Raw genomic sequence first — 13121 nt, forward strand, 5'->3', positions numbered from 1 at the left:
CAAAACAGGACCCTTTCTCAAAACAACCAAATGGGAGAGGAGGAAGAAACAGTAAATTCCACCAAACTACTGAAAAGCACAAATTAACTTCAAAAACCATGTATGCACAGTGAAAGCAAAAGACGGTGGGATCTGGCAGAGGGTGTGATCCCATCCATACAGAACTCCAGAGCAAGCAAAGCCTAGCTATTCATAGGGAAAGCAGAGGAGTGGGTGTCTGAGCGCATGAGATGAAATGGAAGTCTGTCAGTGTCTGCCCGGGTGGGAGCGTTCACTGTACCTGGAGCCTTTTACTGCGTAAATCAGTGTCTGCCCGGAGGTGACCCGTTCAGGGTCGGTCTGAACTGCGCCCATGGAGTGAGATTATACAAAATGTTTAACGGATGGGAGCAGAAAGCAAGGGGGAGCAGGGTGGGCTGTTGCATTGACCAACCATATTTTTCTTTACAAGGGGTTTTGTTGGGGAAAAAGGGGGGCGGGGGAGGCCCTGGGGAAGAAGAGGGGGAGAAATATGCCACATCTGGCCAGAGTTCCTGTGCTCTGGGCAGGCGAACACGGGGAGACTGCCAGGCGCTTTCCACACGGCCCCGGGTGGGCATCTAAGCCTCTGACCCACGCTGCACACTGGTGAGAGTGGTGCAGCAGATCTAGATAGAGCAGAGACTCTCTATGGTTTAAGAGCTTTATTATAAAAATGCAGGGAGAAAGAGAGAAGGTAGAAAAGGAGAGAGAGAGAGAGCGAGAGGGAGGAAGAGAAGAGGAGAAAAAAAGACAAAGAGAAAGGAGAGAGGAGAGAAGACAAAGAGAGGGGAGAGAGAGGGTGAGAGTGAGGGGTAAGAGGTAAGAGTGGAAGAGGTAAGAGAGAGAGGTGGGGGCTGAACAGCCCTTTTATGGTCTTCACTGTTGCTAGGTAACTGGGGAGGAGTTTAGCCTGAAGGTCAGAAGCTTGGGCCATTGCTTACATGACTTCTACTGACCATGCTTCTCTTGTGGGGGGCTGTGGGATGCGGTAACTTAGGCAGGGGCCTGAGTTCCAGGAGCATGAGGGAATGCCTACCGTGTCATGTGGGTGAATTATCACCATTGGGGTTCAGACCTCAGCTCGACTGGAGGCCAGCCTGCAATTCCCCACAGGGTTAAGCAGGGAAGTTAACGGTGGTAATTGGGCCATATGCCAGTCACCTAGTTTCAGGGTCCTTGGGTCAGTTTTGCGTCAGGTCCCCTCCTGGACTCTGACCTAGAACAAAGGAGTTGGGCAAGCTCCACACAGTCAATTAAGTCAGGACGGGCAGCACATTTATGACTTGTGTGTTTAGATAACGGGAATACAGCATCTTTTCTCTTTACATCCTTCACTGGCTAACAGACAAACAGGAAATGTCTGAAGAAGCTGGAGGGGAGTTGGGTTCCAGGGCCTGGGAACATGAACTCAGTTTTGATCCTGCCCGTACAGTGGAGTTCCTCCTGAGATCAGGAAATTACCTCCTAACAGGTTCAGGAAGGCTAGCGCGGTCAGCAATGGAGGTTGGCGAGCTGCCGCATGGTGGAAGGAAAGAGCACTTTCTCCAGAGTGGAAAAGCTCGGAGCGTAAGGAAACCACACTCAGGGTTTTAACAGTTGGTGGGAGAAAATACAAGTGAGGTGGGAGGGGAAGGAGGAAGAAGAAGGAGGAGGAGGAGGAGGAGGAGGAGGAATCCTTGAGTTACAGCTCAGGAAAGTTCACAGGGCTGGAGAGGTGCCTCGTCCTTTAAGAGCATTGGCCTTTCTTATAGAGGACTCTGGTGCCATTCCCAGGACCTACATAGCCGCACACAACTGTTTGTAACTCTATTTCCAGTGACTTCATCACTTTCTTCCAGCCTCCATAGGCACTGTACATGTGATACACAGACACCCAGACATCAAGACACTTGTACACATAAAATACTTACAAAACAAAACAGAAAACAGTGCTGCACATGTGGATTTCTGTAGGCTGCTGCCTTGGAATGTATTTACTTTTTTAAACCAGATTCGGGATTGAACCTAGAACTTAACATGTTGATTCAAGTGCCCTAGCATGCCAGGAGCCAGCCCTGGCAGGGTCAGGTACTGAGATGGGACATAGTGCTGGACACTATCTGGCCTTGTAACTCTCTCTTAGTGTTCTGGGGGCTAGAAGCTGTTGGCCTCTGACGACTTAACTCTCCCCCTCCCCCTCCCCCCTCCCCCTCCCCCTCCCCCTCCCCCTCTCCTGTGGCTAAAAGCCACTGGTTTCTGGCAATTGATTCCTGCTGATAGCTGCAGGGGGTTAAGAAAAACAACTTTAGTTACTTGGCTCTTTTCTCTTTGGCTCAAGGGCCCCTCACTTGCCAGTCAAGAGGCTTAGAGTTAATTCACTCTTTGTGAACCACAGAGAAAAGAAAAAAGAAACGAAAAACAGGAAAAGTGAAAGACCAGACACATATACTGGATGAAGATGAAGAAGGCTACACTCCCTGTTTTATTGTGGTTCTTAGTTCTTATACTTTCTCAGAATACTTAATTACATGGTACTCAAAGAATTTTTATATTCCATAAGTTCATAATAAGTTTAGGTCAGTAGTTCATATCATAAATCAATAAGACTTAAAGAACTACAGGAGAATTGTTTACATGTCTTTCTATTAAGACTAGTACCAGGGCTGGTGAGATGGCTCAGCAGGTAAGAGCAGATAAGACTGCTCTTCCTAAGGTCCTGAGTTCAAATCCCAGCAACCACATGGTGGCTCACAACCATCCGTAACAAGATCTGACTCCCTCTTCTGGTGTGTCTGAAGACAGCTATACTGTACTTACATATAAATAAATAAATAAATCTTAAAAAAAAAAAAAAAAAAGACTAGTACCTAGCTGGGTGTGGTGGCTCACTCCTTTAATCCCAGCACTCAGAGGCAGAGGCAGGCAGGCAGATTTCTGAGTTCAAGGCCAGCCTGGTCTACAGAGTGAGTTCTAAAGAAGCACTTACAATGGCTAAAAGGTCTTCTTCTTGTCACTTCCTTTTATGAAACCATATATAATGATAGCCATAGTGAACACCCTAGCTACCACTGGGACAGGACTTGACTGTGTAAGCAAGACCCGAATGCAGTCTCCAGAGAGGTAAATTCTTGTAAACAAGTGTCTGGAATCAAGCATGCCTCAGTCATGGAAGCCAGATGAGGACTTTTTGTTTGTTTGTTTGTTTTGTTTTTTGAGACAGGGTTTTTCTGTATAGCCCTGGCTGTCCTAGAACTCACTTTGTAGAACAGGTTGGCCTCGAACTCAGAAATCTGCCTGCCTCTGCCTCCCAAGTGCTGGGATTAAAGGCGGATTTTTGAGTTAGAGGCCAGCCTGATCTACAAAGTGAGTTCCAGGACAGCTAGGGCTATACCGAGATGTCTTTGTAAGAGTGGGGTTGGCACAGATGCAGCAGTATGGAAGCCTAGAAGATGAGGGTCATGCTTACCTGTGTTCCTATGGAAATTTGGAATATTTGTTCTATATAGATTTCTATTCACTTTTCAAACATGATACTGTAAGACCCCCAGATGCTGGGCCTCTGCTCAAGTCCCAGGATGAGCTGGCCAACACCCCAATGTCCCGAGAGAAAACCACACCTGATGCATATTGCAAGAGGTTTTATTATCAGCTAGCTGAGGATGAAGTCCCTCTGCCACGCAGGGCAGGGGAGTTCGACCCTGAGCGGTGACAGTAGGGGGCTTTTAACAGCTAGGTGAGGAATTGGGAGGACTTGGGAAGAGTTGGGAGGAGTTGGGAGGAGTTGGGAGGAGAGTTCTTCTCTTCCAGGTGTCCTTGGTGAAATTTACAAGGCAGGAGTGGGGAGTGAGCTTTTTCTGAATTCTTATCTCCTTGTCCTCCACACAGGAAGGCAGGCATCTTTGGTTGTAAAGTATAGAAACAAAAGGCTTTTTGCTGGCTATAGAGAACAAAGAACTTCTTTCTGGCTGTATTTTTATTTATTTTATTTATTTATTTATTTATTTATTTATTGGTTTTTCGAGACAGGGTTTCTCTGTATAGCCCTGGAGGCTGTATTTTTAGAGATCAGGGAAAACAAGCTTGGAGAACACTCAGGGGCTTTACCTTCCAGGGAGAAACGCTCTAAGTCGGGGTCCTACAATACTAACATGTGCCCCTTGGCAGCTTGTACACTGCCAAGTATTTGTAGCTTGTACACTGTCAGAATGGGTCAAAAGCTTACACTGTGACCCGTTTTGAAAATGAAGTATCTTGAAATAATTAGAAAACAAGAGAAGAATGTGGCTGGATGGGATATAGCTTCAGGCTCAGCATTCAGAGGTCTGTGGCAGAAGGATAGAAAGTACAAGGTCAGGGGCTAGCGAGATGGCTCTGTGTTTAAGAGCACATGCTGCCCTGACAGAGGACCAATATTTACTTCGAAAATCCACATCTTACAATTCATAACTGCCTGTAACACCAGCTCCAGGGAATATGGTGCCCTCTTCTGGCCACTGCCGGAATTGCACTTACATGTAGAAACTATAGCTACATATATATGTATAATCAATAAATACATATAGCCAGCCATGGTGGCAGAACGCAGCTTTAATCCCAGCTCTCAATAGGCAGAGGCTGATCTCTGAGTTGGTGGCCAGCAATAAAACAACAACAACAACAACAAAAACCCAAGCCCGGCATGGTGGCGCACACCTTTAATCCCAGCACTCGGGAGGCAGAGGCAAGTGGATTTCTGAGTTTGAGGCCAGCCTGGTCTACAAAGTGAGTTCCAGGACAGCCAGGGCTACACAGAGAAACCCTGTCTCAAAAAACAAAACAAAAAAAACCAAAAATAAATATTATAATAATAACAATAATAATAAATTCTAGCACACAGAAGAAACAGTTTATCTTTGTAAGTTCAAAGCCAGCCTGTTCTACAAAGAGAGTTCCAAGACAAACAGAACTGCATAATAGAGACTCTGTCTCAAAAAGACCAAAAACAACGAAAAAGGGAAGCTCAAAGTCATCTTGGCCTGCACAGAGAGAGCATCTTTTTGGCTACACAGGAAAAATGTGGCCCACATAGGGAGAATAGCTCAATAAAATAAAACTATAATGTAATATATTTGTTAATGTTATTTGAATATAATATAATGCAGGACTTTTAACTTTTTTGAAAATACAATTTTTTTAAAGATTTATTTATTTATTATATGTAAGTACTCTGTAGCTGTCTTCAGACACTCCAGAAGAGGGAGTGAGAGCTCATTACGGATGGTTGTGATTGCTGGGATTTGAACTCAGAACCTTCGGAAGATTAGTCAGTGCTCTTAACCACTGAGCCATCTCTCCAGCCTGAAAATATTTTTTTTTATGTGCATGAGTATTTTGCCTGCACTACCTGGATACCTGGTTGCTTGGAGAGGTCAGAAGCACCCGGCCCCTTGGAAATGGACTTATAGGCAGTTATGTGCCAACATGTGGGGCTGGGAACCAAAGTCAGGTCTTCTAGAAAAGGAATTAGCATACTTCACCATGGAGCCATCTCTCCAGGCCCACAGGACTTATAAAACACAGATGCTCAGCCGGGCATGGAGGCACATGCCTTCAATCCCAGCACTCGGGTGGCAAAGGCAGGCAAATTTCTGAGTTCAAGGCCAGCCTGGTCTACAGAGTGAGTCCCAGCTCTGTAGTAGATTACTTGATTGGCATGCACAAGTTCATAGGTCCAGCTCCCAGCATCCCTGTTCTCTCAGAAATACCAATCAATAGCTCTTGGGAGGTGGCAGCTAAAGGTTCAAGAATTCAAGGTCATCCATCCTTGGCTACAAATCAAGTTGAAGGCTACTTTTACCAAAAAAAGAAAGAAAGAAAAAAGGTGGGGGGGGGTTAAGGGTTTGGCCAGAACAGGCTGTATTTATTGAGGATGTATTTATTGAGCAGGCAGGGCCCTTGGTGGCCACTGGCAAGCAGGACCTCAGAGCCTCAGTGAGCACTGTCACAGAAACACAGCAGTCCCTACCCACTGGCTTTCCTCAAACCATCCTGATGTGGCTGACATTCTTAGCAGACCAGACTTGCTGAGCAGAGTGACCTGGTGTCTCCAGCGGGGACCTGGTCCCAAACCTCCCAAGGTTTCTATTGCATAGCTTGGGACAAGCCTGCTCACTTTTCTGGGCCTAAATTTCCTTATCTGCAAAATTTCTCTTATCGCCAAACGATCTCGCCCTAAAGAATGACGTAGCCTGTAGGAGCTCTGTGTGCCAGTTAGAAAGACATCCCTTCAATCAGATTTTTATAGGATGTATGTATGTATGTATGTATGTATGTATGTATGTATGTATGTTTGTATGTCTGCATGACAGCAGAGGGACATCAGATCCTATTGTAAATGGTTGTGAGCCACCATGTGGTCACTAGAAATTGAACTCAGGACCTCTAGAAGAACAGAGAGTACTCTTAATTGCTGTACTATCACCATGCTTTTTTTTTTTTTAATTAAAAAATTGGGGCTGGTGAGATGGCTCAGTGGGTAAGAGCACCCGACTGCTCTTCCGAAGGTCCAGAGTTCAAATCCCAGCAACCACATGGTGGCTCACAACCATCTGTAACAAGATCTGACTCCCTCTTCTGGTGTGTCTGAAGACAGCTACAGTGTACTTACATATAATAATAAACAAATCTTAAAAAAAAAAAAATTATTGGGGGCTGGCGAGATGGCTCAGCGGGTAAGAGCACTGACTGCTCTTCCGAAGGTCCTGAGTTCAAATCCCAAAAACCATATGGTGGCTCACAACCACCCATTATGAGATCTGGTGCATCTGAAGACAGCTATAATGTACTTATGTATAATAATAAATAAATCTTTTTTAAAAATTATTATATTTGCCGAGTATGTTGGGTCATGCCCAATCCCGGCATTCTAGCATAGCACTTGAGAGATGGAGGCAGCTGGATCTCTGTGGCTTCAAGGCTAGTCTGGTCTACAAATGGAGTTCTAGGTCTGCCAGAAACACATAGTGAGGACCTGTCTCAAAAATATATATATATTATTGGGGCTGGAGAGATGGCTCAGTGGTTAGGAGCAGGAGCACGTGCTGCTCTTCCAGAGGTCCTGGGTTTAATTCCCAGCACCCACATGGCAGATCACGGCTGTCTGTAAGTCCAGTTCCACAGATGGATTCAGGCAAAGCGCTAATGCCTATAAAATAACCTATAAAATAAAAATAAAAAGATCTATCCATATCTATATCTATCTATCTACCTATCTATCTATTATTTTATTTTATGTGGATGGATGTTCTACCTGTATACATATCTATGTACCACATTTGTTCAGTGCCGCAGAGGCCAGAAGAAATTGTCTAATTCTCTGAACCTGAAATTACAGACAGTTAGTTATAAGGTTGGGGGCTAAGGCAGGAGCATCATTAGAAATTCCCAGCCAACTCAGAATATATAGCTGGTTTCCACAAACTGGGTATGATCGTGTAATCTCTGTAGCTAAGAGACAGAAGCAAGAGTATCAGGAATTCAAGGTCATATGTTGGAGGCCAGCCAGGCCAACAAAATATCCTGTTTCACAACACTCATAGAGTGTGCTGGAGAGAGATGGCTCAGCAGTTCAGAGATTGTATGGCTCATGTTCAGTTGTGACGTTCTGTTGGGAAGCTCACACTGACTGTAAATCCAGCGGATTTGATGCCTTCTTCCAACCTCTTTGGGTACCTGGGTACCTGACTTCTTTGGGTCTGTGTACACACACACACACACACACACACACACACACACACACACACACACACACACAGGAGAGGGGAAGGAGGGGAGAGGAGGGGAAGAGAGTGAGAGAGGGAGCATAAATCTTTTTGTTTGTTTTTTGAGACAGGGTTTCTCTGTGAGGCCCTGGCTATCCTCAAACTCAGAACTCCGCATGCCTCTGCCTCCCAAGTGCTGGGATTAAAGGCGTGCACTACCATGGCCTGGCTAGTAAAAGAAATCTTAAAACACACTCAAATGCCGGGCATGGTGGCCCAGCACTCTGGAGGCAGAGGCAGGCAGATTTCTGAGTTTGAGGCCAGCCTGGTCTACAAAGTGAGTTCCAGGACAGCCAGGACTATACAGAGAAACCCTGTCTCGAAAAACAAAAAACAAACAAACAAAAGGAAAAAGATGCGCCCTTTCCTTAAGACACTTAAAACTGGATGCAGAAGTACATACACATCTGTAGTCCCCGTACTGGGGAGGTGGAGGCAGGAGGATCAGGGATTCAAAGTCAGCTTCTCCTTAGCTATATTGTGACTTCCAGCCAGACTGGACTCCAAAAGAAATTGAGAGATGGAGCAGGGGAGTAGGGGGTGGGCTGTAAGGGAGTGGGTGGACAGAAGGACCCACCAGGGCAGGACAAAGAATTTTACTGCCATCTGCTGGAAGTTGACAAATATGAATCTATGATGTCCAGGACAAATATTGTGCTGTGTAGCCATCATATGTCTGCCCACCTCGGAGTTAGCCAGCCTAGAGAGAACACTCGCCAACGCACTCGGCACATTTAGAGTAGATCAGCACCTGGCGAAGAGCAAGCGCTGTTTAAGTGTGACTGTAATCAACATGATTATCACTTATGTGTCTGAAAGACGTTTATCTGCTGAAGATTGTGGTAGTGGGTCAGAAATCCAGAACATCAGCCCTACTGTTTCCTGTGAGCGTGTTCAAGCATGCATAACTGCTTGCACACAGAGCCCAGTGGTTTTCCCCTAACTTCCCAGCTCCAAGAAGGAGTTACCACTGCCAAGGCATGGTCACGCCAGTGTGGACAGTGCTATGCTTTGGTTTGGGCTGGCCTGGAGCACTGACCTTTAATCCAGAGATCCACTGTGTGTCTTCCATCTTATTACATTCAAGTGTGTGTCTGTGTATGCGCGTGCACATGTGGAGCTTGGAAGACAGCCTGCAGGAGTTTGTTCTCTCCTTCTACTCTGTGAGTCCCAGGAACCAAACTCGGGCCCTCAGGCTTGGGCATTTCGCTAGCTAGTTTCTTTTCTTTCTGAAGCAGGGTCACATGTAGCCCAGGCTGGCCAGATATTCATAATGAGGAGAGGATGGCGTCGGGATTCCTCCTGACCCTTCCTCCTCCTTCCAAGTGTTAGTGTTACAGGTGCACATGACCATACCTAGTCTTTTTGTTGACAACTCTGCCTTCCAAATGTCTCCACATCCCTTAATGTCCTCCACACCCTGTGCTGCAAGAGAAACTGAGGCAATCCTGAGAAGCTGTTGCCCAGTGACTTAGAACAATTCTGGGGTGGGTACTATGGAAAAGTTAAAAGCTGGTTTTCCTCAGGTTGGTAGGCTGGAGAATTCTGTGGAGTAAACACATAGAGCGGAGGGTTTAGAGGAGCATTACGGTCACTTGGAAGTTGGAAAGATGGTGGTTAAAAGCACTAACTGCTTTTCCTAGAGAGGACCTGAGTTTGGTTACAGGTACACAAGTTGGGTGTGGCTCAGACACCCTGTAACTACATTTCCAAGGAGATTGGAGGCCTCCCTCGGGAACCTGCCCTCGAAAAAAGTATTAAATCTTAAAACAAGGCTACTTGGAGGATTCTGGATAATGATCTAAGATAACTGCCCTGAAGACAGGTCCTGAGGGTAGTTCTCTAGGGGAGGGTCAAGCTGGGAGAACAATGTCCCTGGAGCAGTTGCTGGGGAGAGGAGCCACCAAAGAGGTAGTTAATTTTGGCAGCGAAAGCAGGCGAAGGCCCGAGTCTGTGAGGAAAAAAAACGTATATAAGGCACAACCAGAAGGCAAGAGAAGTTTATTTAGGAGAGCGCTGGAAAGGGCTTTTAAGGGGTCAGGTTTCCTGGGAAGAAGAGGAAGGCAATTCTGGTGAAAGGCTGATTCGCGACGGGGGATCGTAAGGGCTAGGAAAGAGGGTTCTGGAGGCAAGATTCTGAAAAGCCAGCTTGACTTAGCATAGTGGATGCGGGAAGACTCCGATGGGATGGGGATCCTGGGAAAGGGTGGGAGGAAGAGGGTGAGAATCGGCCTGGAGAAGCGCCGAAGGAGAGCATCGAAGAGCAGGAATGTCTATAAGAACTGGCCGAAAGTCAAGACCAAGGCTGCGGAAAAGCAATGGAAAAAGGAGGCCAGCCCCATCTTCCGAGTTCTGGACGGAGTCCCCACCCTCCGGGTCCCGCACAGCTCCGCCCCTTCCCCTCCGACACCGCCCCCTCCCTTGCCTGAAGGCGTTCCCGCCGCAATTCACACGTCCCCTCTCAGGCTTCGACGTCAGCCGTAAAGCCCGCTTCTGTCGTGACGTAGCACTCAATGCGCCTGCGCAGACCCTGAAAAATCGGCTGGGTTGGCCCCGCGCTTCCCTTTTCCGGTCGCGGCGCTGCGCGGTGTGGAGCTCGTGCTTGTGCTCGGAGCTATGCCGTCCAAGGGTCCGCTGCAGTCCGTGCAGGTCTTCGGACGCAAGGTGTGCCAGGGGCGGCATAGAAAGAGGTGGGGGTGGGGAGGGGGGTGAGAAGGCCCTGGCTGGGTGACATGATGAGCTGGGGCCCGCTGAGCCAGGGTCCCGCGCTCACACGGCCCCGCCGTCTCCCTCGCCCTTCACAGAAAACAGCCACGGCTGTGGCCCACTGCAAACGGGGAAATGGGCTCATCAAGGTGAACGGACGTCCCCTGGAGATGATCGAGCCGCGCACGCTGCAGTACAAGGTGTTGGGGTCGGGCATGGGCGTCCGGGTGGCGAGACGGAAGGGAAGGCCCCGGGATGATAGGGAGTTGAGGTGGGGGAAGGAGGATGGCTTACCTCGCGGTAGACCTTAACCTGGGCTCGGGAAAGATGAAGTCGGAGCTGGTAAAATACATGAAAACGTGGCCTATTCTATAACCTCGAAGCTCTCCAGATGCGAGGGGCCCGTGGCCAGGAGAATAGCACAGTGTATCCGACCTAATTGACGATTTCTGGTCTAGAAGTATGAGTTTACAGCTCATGTGTATACTCCTAGCTCCTTGGAGGATAGCATACTACGAGTTACGAATCCAAAGCGCCGCCGTTTAGGTCAGCATGGGGCTACAACGTGGAACCTTGAAAAATACAATAGGAGTCCTCTGAAGTCTAACATTGGTAGCACTTGTATGGGTTTTTGTTGAACTAGTGGGCAAAAACTGGAAAACAAGTGCAAGAACAAATCCTCTTTTGCAACCCAGAACTCATTGTTGTATGAGTTTTGGTACATGTAAGAAGGAATATCATACCTTGCAGACAATGCATTCTAATGGTAGTGTTGATGTTAATGCCACTAGACCCCCGTGCTTAGTCTAATCCAAGTCTGTCAGGTGACTAAAAAGGACAGTCTGTCAGTTTATTTGAACGATTGGTGTGTGTACCCTGTGTTGTGAATTGGGCCAACACCAGTGATGGAGGTGGCTCTAGGCCTGCCACTCGGGGAGCTTCTGGATAGACTGGTCCTAGGTATTGGACAAATTTGATCCAAAGAGAAGATGGAATGACCACTGTGAGAACAGTGGACCTGTCTGACCTTGCTTCCTGTTTGGGGAAGTTCATAGTTGCCTGTCACTCCATGATTCCAGCTCCTCGGTGTCTCAGGCCCTCTTCTGGTCTCTATGGGCACATATACATGGGACTCTGAGGGGCACAGGGATCCTAGGATAGGCTGCCTCCTTGATTCTGGTGATGGTGGGAACCACACAAAGGGAGATGATGAATGTCCATGGAGAGTGGTTAAGTCAGGGTATGACTTAACTCCCTAACCCCATATTTTCCCATTTCTCTAGTTACTGGAGCCTGTTTTGCTTCTGGGCAAGGAGCGATTTGCTGGTGTGGATATTCGGGTCCGTGTGAAGGGTGGTGGACATGTGGCCCAAATTTATGGTAAGTCTCAGGATCTAAGCCTATGGGTGTGAGGCAGCTCCTGGAAGGACTGGGTCTTCACTAAGCTTTTTGGTCATTGTGTCTTGCAGCCATCCGACAGTCCATCTCAAAGGCCCTGGTAGCTTATTACCAAAAATGTGAGTGAGAGCTGGTCTTTCATTTCATGGCGGGTGGGCTATGTGGTAGGACCAAACTAAAGGTCTTGTCTATTAATCTCCAGATGTGGATGAAGCCTCCAAGAAGGAGATCAAAGATATCCTCATCCAATACGATCGGACCCTGCTTGTAGCTGACCCCCGTCGCTGCGAATCCAAAAAGTTTGGAGGTCCTGGTGCCCGTGCCCGATACCAGAAATCCTACCGATAAGCCCATCTCAAGGATCGGGGTTTACCTTTGTAATAAACATCCTAGGATTTTAACGTTCCTGTTTTTGTGTTGGTCTCTTTTTGTAGTATTAGTGTGGTTGGACAGTGCAAGAAACTCCCTTAGTAAGTGGCACTAAGGAGTAATGGCTGCCTTCCAGAGCATTTGAGCTCTGTTTTTGTGTGTATACGCTTGCTTGCTTATTTATTTATTTATTTTTACTTTTTTGTTTGTTTTTTTTTTTGTTTTTCGAGACAGGGTTTCTCTGTGTAGCCCTGACTGTCCTGGAACTCACTTTGTAGACCAGGCTGGCCTTGAACTCAGAAATCCATCTGCCTCTGCCTCCGGAGTGCTGGGATAAAAGGTGTACGCCACCATGCCTGGCCCCTATTTTTTTTTTTAAAGACCTGGTTTTTCTTGGCCCCTGGCTATCCTAGAACTCAACTATATCGACTCCAGAGCTGTGCCTCCTTCTGATTCACGAGTGCTGGGAATAAAGGCGTGGACCACCACATTTAATCCTCTCTGGCCTTTATGGTTTGTAGAGATGGCAGGTAGAAGGCTTAGTTTGTTTCCCTTGGGTGGAATGCATGGTGGGCAGAGCCTGGGTTTTTATGTTTATGGGTGTATGTAAGTGCATGTAGACATCAGAGGGCCATCTTGGATGTTCAAATGCTGCCCACCTTAAATTTTGTTGAAAGATTCTTTGTTACTTATGTGTATGAGTTTTGCTAGGTAGGTGTGTATGTATGTACACCACACACCCAATTCCTGCAGAGGCCAGAAGAGGGTGGTGCGCGCTTGGAATTGGATTTACAGACTGGTAGGAGTCACCATTTAGATGCTGAACCCAAGTCCTCTAGGAGAGCAGCC

General features: G+C 47.3%; 1 protein-coding gene and 1 non-coding gene across 2 annotated transcripts; both read left to right on the forward strand.

The window, feature by feature from the left end:
* Window positions 1-10300: 10300 nt before the first annotated feature.
* Window positions 10301-12310, forward strand: Rps16 (ribosomal protein S16). Its single transcript, NM_013647.2, has 5 exons — window positions 10301-10463; window positions 10604-10705; window positions 11789-11885; window positions 11975-12022; window positions 12106-12310. Exons 1-5 carry the CDS (start codon window positions 10416-10418, stop codon window positions 12249-12251), a joined length of 441 nt encoding a protein of 146 aa, NP_038675.2. The 5' UTR covers window positions 10301-10415; the 3' UTR covers window positions 12252-12310.
* On the forward strand, window positions 11152-11245 carry AF357399 (snoRNA AF357399). Its single transcript, NR_028129.1, has one exon. It is a non-coding gene; the product is annotated as a snoRNA AF357399 (small nucleolar RNA).
* Window positions 12311-13121: the final 811 nt, after the last annotated feature.

The sequence above is a fragment of the Mus musculus genome, chromosome 7, assembly GCF_000001635.26.
Source record: "Mus musculus strain C57BL/6J chromosome 7, GRCm38.p6 C57BL/6J".
NCBI lineage: Eukaryota > Metazoa > Chordata > Mammalia > Rodentia > Muridae > Mus > Mus musculus.